This window comes from Garra rufa, chromosome 24 (assembly GCF_049309525.1).
Source record: "Garra rufa chromosome 24, GarRuf1.0, whole genome shotgun sequence".
NCBI classification, from domain to species: Eukaryota; Metazoa; Chordata; class Actinopteri; order Cypriniformes; family Cyprinidae; genus Garra; species Garra rufa.
In genome coordinates, this window is record NC_133384.1 from 18,919,209 (window position 1) to 18,928,142 (window position 8,934).

At 38.3% G+C, this 8,934-nt stretch overlaps 1 protein-coding gene across 1 annotated transcript in view; it reads left to right on the forward strand.

Annotated features, from left to right (window-relative positions):
* cspp1a (centrosome and spindle pole associated protein 1a) overlaps positions 1-6,894 on the forward strand; it is a 25,756-nt gene extending 18,862 nt beyond the window's left edge. Inside the window, exons 22-27 of the mRNA XM_073830559.1 lie at positions 1,794-1,931; positions 2,537-2,580; positions 2,731-2,794; positions 3,637-3,719; positions 5,492-5,642; positions 6,176-6,894. Of these exons, the coding sequence (XP_073686660.1) occupies positions 1,794-1,931; positions 2,537-2,580; positions 2,731-2,794; positions 3,637-3,719; positions 5,492-5,642; positions 6,176-6,384 (689 nt within the window). The 3' untranslated portion in view covers positions 6,385-6,894. The remainder of the gene's footprint in view (positions 1-1,793; positions 1,932-2,536; positions 2,581-2,730; positions 2,795-3,636; positions 3,720-5,491; positions 5,643-6,175) is intronic.
* The last annotated feature ends 2,040 nt before the right edge of the window (positions 6,895-8,934 follow it).

Consider the following 8,934-nt stretch of genomic DNA (forward strand, 5'->3'; position numbering starts at 1 on the left):
AACGTCTTCGCTGTAAACATGCTTTGTTTCTTATTAAAACTACAAAAGTTCTTCATTCAAGAGCAGTGACTGATTTCTGTTTATATTTTTTTTAACGTTTTATTAATATTAAGCACAGAGACAGCAGAAGGAATACTGTTGCCTCTTTAAGCGCCATACGGACCCAATTTACTGTTACACACGTATTTTCATTCTCAACTGTTTATGATCATTTAAGACATAACTGATAAGGGTTTACATGAATAATCACCAAGCGCCTCATTTTGAAATATTTTTGTGTGTATTTGACCATTTAGGTGCGCACCTTGAGCTAAAAGATAACCGTCTCTGAGCGCATACACAGAACAGCGCAAGTTTTCTTACACGCTATTAAAAAAAAACATTATAGAAACATTAACAAATCAAACACGTCCCGTTTTATGAAAGTCACGTTACATGTTTTTGCTGATTTGCATGTGAAATTAGGCTTTTATGGAGGAGCAAAAGCGCACTGGAAAGGGGATGGAATGGGGCGCAATAATCTTTTCATCTCGATTACTGCATTTTCATGATCATTTGAAGCATCGAAACCGAATTTCGATTAATTGCACAGCCCTAATGTGAGCTACTGGCACTATTTGTTTTACCACAACACAACTTCCAAAATACTGATACAATGACCACAACTACTGAAAGAGCTTACAGGTGACGATGGGTATTAGCGTAGGCTTAAAGCAAATGCTGTACCATTGAGTTTTCCTCACAAGGAATCTAAACACCGCTGGTTATGGACTGAAATCTGCACTGAGAAACTCCTTCAGTGGCTGCGGTGTCATGACAAGCGTCGACATGTTTACATCCTGCCAGGATGGCATCTAGCGTTTCTTATTTCTGTTATTTGTAAGGTCTTTTAGTAGCGGTGGTCTACTAAAAGTTGGGAGAACAAAGACATGGGGAAGTTTTATTCATCCACAGGCATCTTCCCATTCTTTTCTCCCCTTCTTATCACTAGAAAAGCAGTGAAGACTTGTTCTCTTGTTGCCCTTCGATTAAAAATTACAACCATTACAAGCATTTTAAATATGGATATTTTTCTTACAAAAATTGCATTGATTCGCTACAGAAGGCCTTATTATTATGTGAGGCACTTTTTTAGTAATGAATTCACTTTGTTGGACTTGTTTTGGACTGAAGAGGAGAAACACCCACCCATGCAATTCTAAAGCTTGGATATGCCAGGATAATTTTTAATATAACTCCGATTGGATTCGTCTGAAAGAACGAAGTCAATTACACATAGTATTCCTGGAGGGTGAGTAAATAATGGGCTAATTTTCATTTTTGGGTAAACTAACCTTTTAACACACTGACTAAATGAGTTCAGCGAGATACTACATGCCAAGATAGCCGTAAGATGGATTCAGCAGCTCTTCCTCTCCATCTGCCCACCTCATGGGGTGAACGGTCATATCAGTCATCAAACTTCCCAGCAGGAGAGAAATGAGTAGCATCTCTGTGAACTGTGACTCAGCACTTGGCTCCATGCCCTTGCTTTGTCATGCTCTTTATTTTAGCTCTGATTCTTTCTCTACATCGCTGTGCCAACTGCTTTGGCTGTGGCAGAGATGCTGTTCTCCTGTCTTATGTGATGGACAACACTTATGTGCTATATGACTCCATTTTTTTCTGTGATTTGAGCATGTTTGTCAATGTGCCGCTCAATATATGTATTCAACATCCCTGTGTTATCTGTCAGTGAGGATGTAGTCCTGGAGGAGAGGATGACTCTTATCTGTGTGTGTTTGTGTTATCAGACAGTGCATCTCGTGAGGAGGTCCGGCAGGCGTATCCTGACCCCCCCAGTGATGATCACAGTCTTGATATCCAGCAACAGGCTCTGTTACGACAACAGCAACGAATCATCAACAGCCTGAGGAGCGGCAGAGCCGCTGGTCAGTCTGTTATTGAGGATCTCATGATTTGCTCACCCTCAAGTCATCCTAGGTGTGAATGACTTTCTTCTTTCAGCTGAATACAGTCAGAGTTATATTAAAAAGTGTCCTTGCTCTTCCAAGATTTATAATGGCAGTGAATGGGTGTTGAGATTTTGAAGTCTAATAAAGTGCATCCATCCATTATAAAAAGTACTCCACACGCCTCCAGAGGGTCTTCTAAAGCGAATCGCTGTGTTTGTGTAAGAAAAATATCCATATTTTAAACTTCATGTGGAGTACTTTCATGATGGATGGATGCACTTTATTGGACTTCAAAATCTCAACACCCATTCACTTCCATTATAAAGCTTGGAAGAGCCAGGACATTTTTTAATATAACTCCTATTGTATTTGTCTGGAAGAAGAAAGTCATATACACCTAAGATGGCTTGAGGGTGAGTAAATCAAGGGGTAGTTTTCATTTTTAGGTGAACTATCCCTTTAAGAGACTTTCAAAAACATTAGAAAAACCTTTCGAATGGTACTATATCAATAAAATATATAATTACTGCCAATAAAAAAGAAAACTGCAGACTCATACAGTACCTGTATTCCCTGGGCAGATTACTTTGACATGGCGTCTTCAGGGCAGCGGCATCATGAACAAGTGAGTAGAGTCTAGTACACATGTGCAGTACAAAAAATATCAGTGACCCATTTTTCTGAGCCCTTAAAGGGCATTTCTGCACTCTGTTAGTGCTGTCTGACTGTTCTGGTTATTGACTTGACGTCTTCATTGATGTGTTTATCCCCCCAGAGGCTGAATTCTGCAGAGGATGCAGGCAGACACTTGCTGTTAGATTCTGAGAGCGCCTTTATTGGTAAGTCCCCCTAAAATGAAAAACAGAGGGAAGTGTATTACTCATAAATGTGTGTGTCACAAAAGGAAGTTTACACTTTTAGATTACATTTACATTACACCCACTAGTAAACATTCTTAAAGGGATAGTTCATCCAAAAATGAAAATACTGTCATTAGTTACTCACCCTCATGTCATTTTAAACTCGTTCCAAAACCATTCTGGGCCTTGAACGTGTCAGTTGCGTTGCCATCTATGTGGGATCCGAAAGGTCTAACAGGTTCAAAACGACATGAGCTTGAGTAATTAATGACAGACTTATTCATTTTTGGGTAAACTAACCTTTTAAAAATAAAAAGACTGTCATTCCAAACCCGTATGACTTTTTCTTTTAAGGCGGTAGCATTAGAGTTTTGGCATATCGATTAACATAATTTAGAAACAATATACATCTAAGGGATGTTTTACAAGTATAGGGGTGTGTATGTGTCAGTGTGAGCAGCAGACAATGCGTGATACTGCCGTCAGACAGCTGCTGTCACTGCCACCAGGGACGGATGACAGCTAGTATGACAGCTATGAAAACCAGACAGAGGAGAGATTGACTCTGGGGTGAGGATAATGCCTGTCCTCAGCGGCACCCCAGAGAGATCAGCAGTCACCTTGTAAATGAGTTCTCAAAACAGTCTCAGTCGCATCCATTAAATGCCATTTCATTTGCTCAGTTTCAATTACCAAGCTTTGATTGCTTGACTCATGCATGTTGAAGCTGGAAAGAATCTCGAGAGAGAGGAAGGACTGCAGAGCCTGCTGTTGCTGAACAATTGTCAGCTGTAAATAACCAATCAGCTGTCTCTACACAGACCCCACTGGCGATTCATTGCTTCTCCAATCCCGGCGTGACCAGAGAACGAGACCGGCAGTTAGGAAAGCAGATGTGTCTGAGGTGAGTTCTCAGTTATGTACAACTATAACCTCTCTTGATCAAGTCCAAGTCTTTAGTGCTGTTCCAAAACCTAGCTGCCTTGCTAAATACTTTCTGCATTAACGTAGAATGTGGAGTAAACGGTAAAACTGTTTGCACTACAAACCATTGTGTTCATAATTTAGGTAATACATTCAAATAATATGTTTGGACACACCAATTTGCAATATCAAGCAGAAAAACGAGCTGTTTTGTACAGCTAAAAATAGCTAGATGTGGATGACACCAGAAGTCAGACACGTAAATTTACAAAAGGTGGATAGAGTCATGCTTTTTAAAAGTTGAACTTTTAAACACGAACGCTGCATTTTTAGAATGTAGTGTCATGCAAGATTCTGCATAAGACATGAGACGTGAATGCAGCTGTCAAACATGTCCATCCAGCAGCACAGTGGAACCTCATACAGTAATTGACTGATTTGGAATGCTCTACACAGACAGCAACTCCTGTTGTTGCAATGCATTATGGAATTGCATTTTTAGCAATGTATACTAACAGTCAAAAAAATATCGTTTTTCTGTTCTCTTCTGCTCACCAAGCCTGCATTTATTTGATCCAAAATAGAGCAAAAGCAGTAATATTGTAAAATATTTGTACTATTTAAAGCAACTGCTTTCTATTTGAATACATTTAAAAATGTAATTTATTCCTGGGATCAACGCTACATTTTCAGCATCATTACTTCAGTCTTCAGTGTCACATGATCCTTTAGAAATCATTCTAATATGCTGACTTGAAGTCAGTGTTGCCAACTTTTTTCAATGGAAAGTAGCTATACCCCGCTTGAAAAGTCACCAAATGTCGCTAAATGACGTCATACGCTCATTAGCATATTCATGACGTCAGTACGTCGTATTGTCTTGTGTCTCTGTGCTCACATACTGCTATTTGATGCAGCCAAATTCAATAAAACTGTTTTCATTTATATATTTCATAGATATATTGATATATTTTACGTAGGGCTGGGCGATAAATTGAAAGCGATTCTAATGCGCGTTTAGTGAATGAAGCCGGTACTTTGATTAGTAGTAAATCTCCATCACGTGCGTTCAGCTGCGTTCAGCTGGAGTGTTCAGAGGCGTAAATCACTGACAAGCTACGCCAAATCGCGCTAAAAATCGCATTCGATTCGATTCGATTTTGAGCGCGATTAGGCGTAGCTTGTCAGTGATTTTTTTATAACTCATCCGTTTAAGTTATATTAAGCCTATAAGTTCAGCATAATTAAGGGCGTGGCCACTTGAGTGACAGGGGGATTGCCGCTGCTGTCACCACTGTTGCGCTAGGCGGGCGTGGTTTCAGCAACCAGCTTCACCCACGTCCCGCCTTTTTGCCCATTTTTGATTATCCGGGAGTGACGCGCGGTGACGTGATTCCAAGATGGCGACGGCCGAATCCTGCCCACAACAGGCTTCAAAATAGCGCTTCAGAATCCTACGGGTGACGTCACGGATACTACGTCCATATTTTTTACAGTCTATGTTTAAATAGTAAAAATATGCCCAAATGTTACTGTTTCTGCTGTAATTTGGATCAAATAAATGCAGGCTTTGAGCAGAAGAGACATCTTTAAAAATCTTACTGTTCAAAAACCTTTGACTGCTAGTGTATATGTGTGTATATTTGGTCAAAACAAGTTATGTTTACTATTTAGAAGCCATATTTCTTTTTAAATTGAATGCATCAATAGCCGCTAAAGTGCTGAATGACTGTACTTTTGTTTTGTCGGTAGGATGTTGTAAACGGGTACACTCGACCTGACAGCGGTCCTGACAGCCAGTCTCTGCACTCGCTAACCAGCACAGAAATAGAACGATTGAGGGAACGCACAAAGAACAAGATGATGTTGCTGAACAACAAGAAAGAAAATGACTGGAGATCAGGTCAGGAACTCTGAATCCAAAAGGAAAATCAATTTGGGTAGCCTTGCTCAAGCTGACTACATTTGACTACTGGTGTTAAGTCTGGTAAACACTAATAGTTTGCCCAAAAAAGAAAATTCCGTCAATAAATACTCAGCCTCATGTCGTTTCAGACCTTGAGGACCTTCGTTCATCTCGGAAACCAAATTAAGATATTTTTGATGATCCAAGAGCTTTCTGACCTTGCATGAACAGCACGGCGGAGACTGGCAAGAAGAGAATTGTTGAATAAAATCATTATATAGTTTTCTTTGTGCGAAAAAAAGTATTCTCATAGCTTCATAATGTTACGGTTGAACCACTGATGTCACATGGAGTATTTTAACAATGTCCTTACTACCTTTCCAGGCCTTGAATGTGTCAGTTGCATTGCGGTCTATTTAAGTTCAGAAAGCTCTCGGATTTCCTCAAAAATGTCATAATTTGTGTTCTGAAGATGAACGAAGCCATAAATGTAATTCGAACCACTGAGATGTGTCTTCTGTGCTGTCTAGGCGAAGTGTCGACTGAGGAAGGGGAGGAGCTATGGCCACAGACTCCTCCTTCAATCGACCGGTGTGTTTCCATTGACACCATTGCCACAGACCCCTGGTTACGTCCTAGTTCCTCTGAAACGCTGAAGAGATTCACGGGTGGTCGCAGGCCATCCGGCCGGAACCACGTAGGCCAGGATTGGGACGGGCCGTCCACTTACCATGGTTGAATCTCATTCAAGACACATTCATTCTGAATTCTTATGTCAGTTTTGCTTTTTAGCTATTTTTTTTAAGGAGCAAGTTTATATGAACTTGTATACCTGAGGCCAAAGATGAACATGAACATGAACAATTCATCACTCTAGTTTCTTTTGTTCCTGTCTGAGTTTTGGTTGTTGTGAATGAAATATTGCACTTCTTGTAGCATTACGAGTTTGTTCCCTCTGGTCAGAGAGTGCAGTCTGGGAGAAATTCACTTGGATGCTTTATAATGTGACTGTTTATGATTGTGAAAAAGGCATGAATTCTGTTTGTTTGTTTGTCAGGTGAGACTTACGGACTTCCAATGTTGTAATATGTGATTACTTTTTATTTTTAATGACTGTTTTACAGAACATGAATTGTAAGTAGAAATATGGGCTTATGCAAGAATAAGCTTGTTCAGTCAAACTGAAAAAATAAGTTATTGTAATTAGTATGTAATGTGTATTGACTCTTTAATAAATATTTTACTTGTTTACTATGTCACTGTCAATATAAAAGGGTATTGCGACTTCTCACAGTTCTGACTTTTTTCCTCAGAATTGCGGGATGCAAATCATGATTTGGAGAAATAAAGTCAGAACTGTAAGATATGAGCTTATAATTCTGACTTTTTTTTTTTCCGACTTTATTTCTCTCAGTTTTATATCGTACAATTCTGATTTAAAAAAATCATAATTGCAAATTTTTATGCAATTCTGAGAAAAAAATGTCAGAATTGTTTATATCTGGCAATTCTGACTTTGTAACTCGCAATTTCGTTTTTATTATGCAATTCTGAGAAAAAAATTCAAAATTGTGAATTTATATCATGCTTTTCTGACTTCCTTTCTCTTAATTATGAGTTTATATCACGCATTTCTGAGAAAAAAAATGTCAGAATTGTGAGTTTATCTTGCAATTTCAACTTTGTAACTTGCGATTCTGACTTTATTTCTCTCAGTTATGAGTTTATATCATGCAATTCTAAGAAAAAAATGCCAGAATTGTCATTTTATCTTGCAACTTTGACTTTATATCAAAATCATGCACTTCTGACTTTTTAACTCGCAGTTGTGATTTTATACCACGCAATTCCAACTTTGTAACTCCAACTTTGTTTATATCATGCAATTTTGGCTTTAACTCGCTATTGTAAGTTCATATCACACAATTTCAACCTTGTAACTGGCAATTGTGACTTTATTTCTCTCAATTGTGACTTTATATTATGCAATTCTGAGGGAAAAAAAACTCTGACTTTATAACTCAATTGTTTCTATCACCTAATTTTGACTTTGTGACTTCCAATTGTGACTTTATATCATGCAATTTTGACTTTATCACTCGCAGTTGTGAGTTTAGATCACGCAATTCTAAGAATAAAGTTTAAAAGTTTATAACTCGCAATTTTGGACTTATGCTCACCAACCATGCATTTATGTGATTAGAATTAGTTAAAAAAAATGTGTATATATATATATATTTAGTTAAATATTCTTTTACAATTTAATGTAAGTTTTCTATTGTTATACATTTTAAAATGTAATTTATTCCTGTGATAGCAAAAGCTGGTTTCAGCAGCCATTACTCTCTTTTCAAAAACAGTTGAAAACTTTTTTTTTTTTTTTTTTTTTTGTGGAAACCGCTACATTTTTTTTGAGGAGTCTTGATAGAAAGTTCAAAAGAACACAATTAGTTTAAAATAGATATCTTGTTTATCTGCTCACCCCCAGGCATCCAAGATGTAGGTGACTTTGTTTCTTCGGTAGAACACAAATGAAGATTTTTAACTCAAACTGTTGCAGTCTGTCAAGTCATATAACGGCAGTTAATGGTTACCAAATCTTTAAGAGTAAAAAAAAAAACATAGACAAAACCAAATAAAAACCCTGCAGCTCGTGACGATACATTGAGGTCTTAAAACACAAAACGATAGGTCTGTGCAAAAAAGCTGAACAGTATATCATTATTTACCTCTGATCCATCGCAACGTTCTACTCTCCTGAGTGCGTTCCCAATAGGCGGCACATGATGCGTCAACGTGATCTGCCATAGTAGACGCTGACGCACGCGCGGAAGCGATCTGTCGCGCGTACACATCACACTGGTCACATAGTGCATATTGGCCTCTCAAAATGAACGCGCTCCATACTGATGAACGTTCCGGTGGATGAGAGGTAAATAATGAGAGTCAAAATAATGGAGCAGGTCGCATAGAAATGCTTATGATCATCAATGCTCATGAAACATACTTTAAAGTGTTTGAAAAAAATCTGTCTTTTTATCCAACTTTTTCTTCCAGTTAGACTGGGCACAGCCTTTTGTAAATTTTGTGTCTGGCTTCTGGTGTCATCTGCGTCCAGCTCGTTTTGCTGCTTGATATAGTCCAAACAGTTTTACCATTTATTCTCAAGACATTATTTCCTTATACTAGATAATGAACCAGAAGCCTTGCCCACAGGCTTACTTCCACATTGGAGAAAAAGGTGGATATTGGAAGTCCCTTTCAAAATTCCAAATTCAAGGCAAATGCA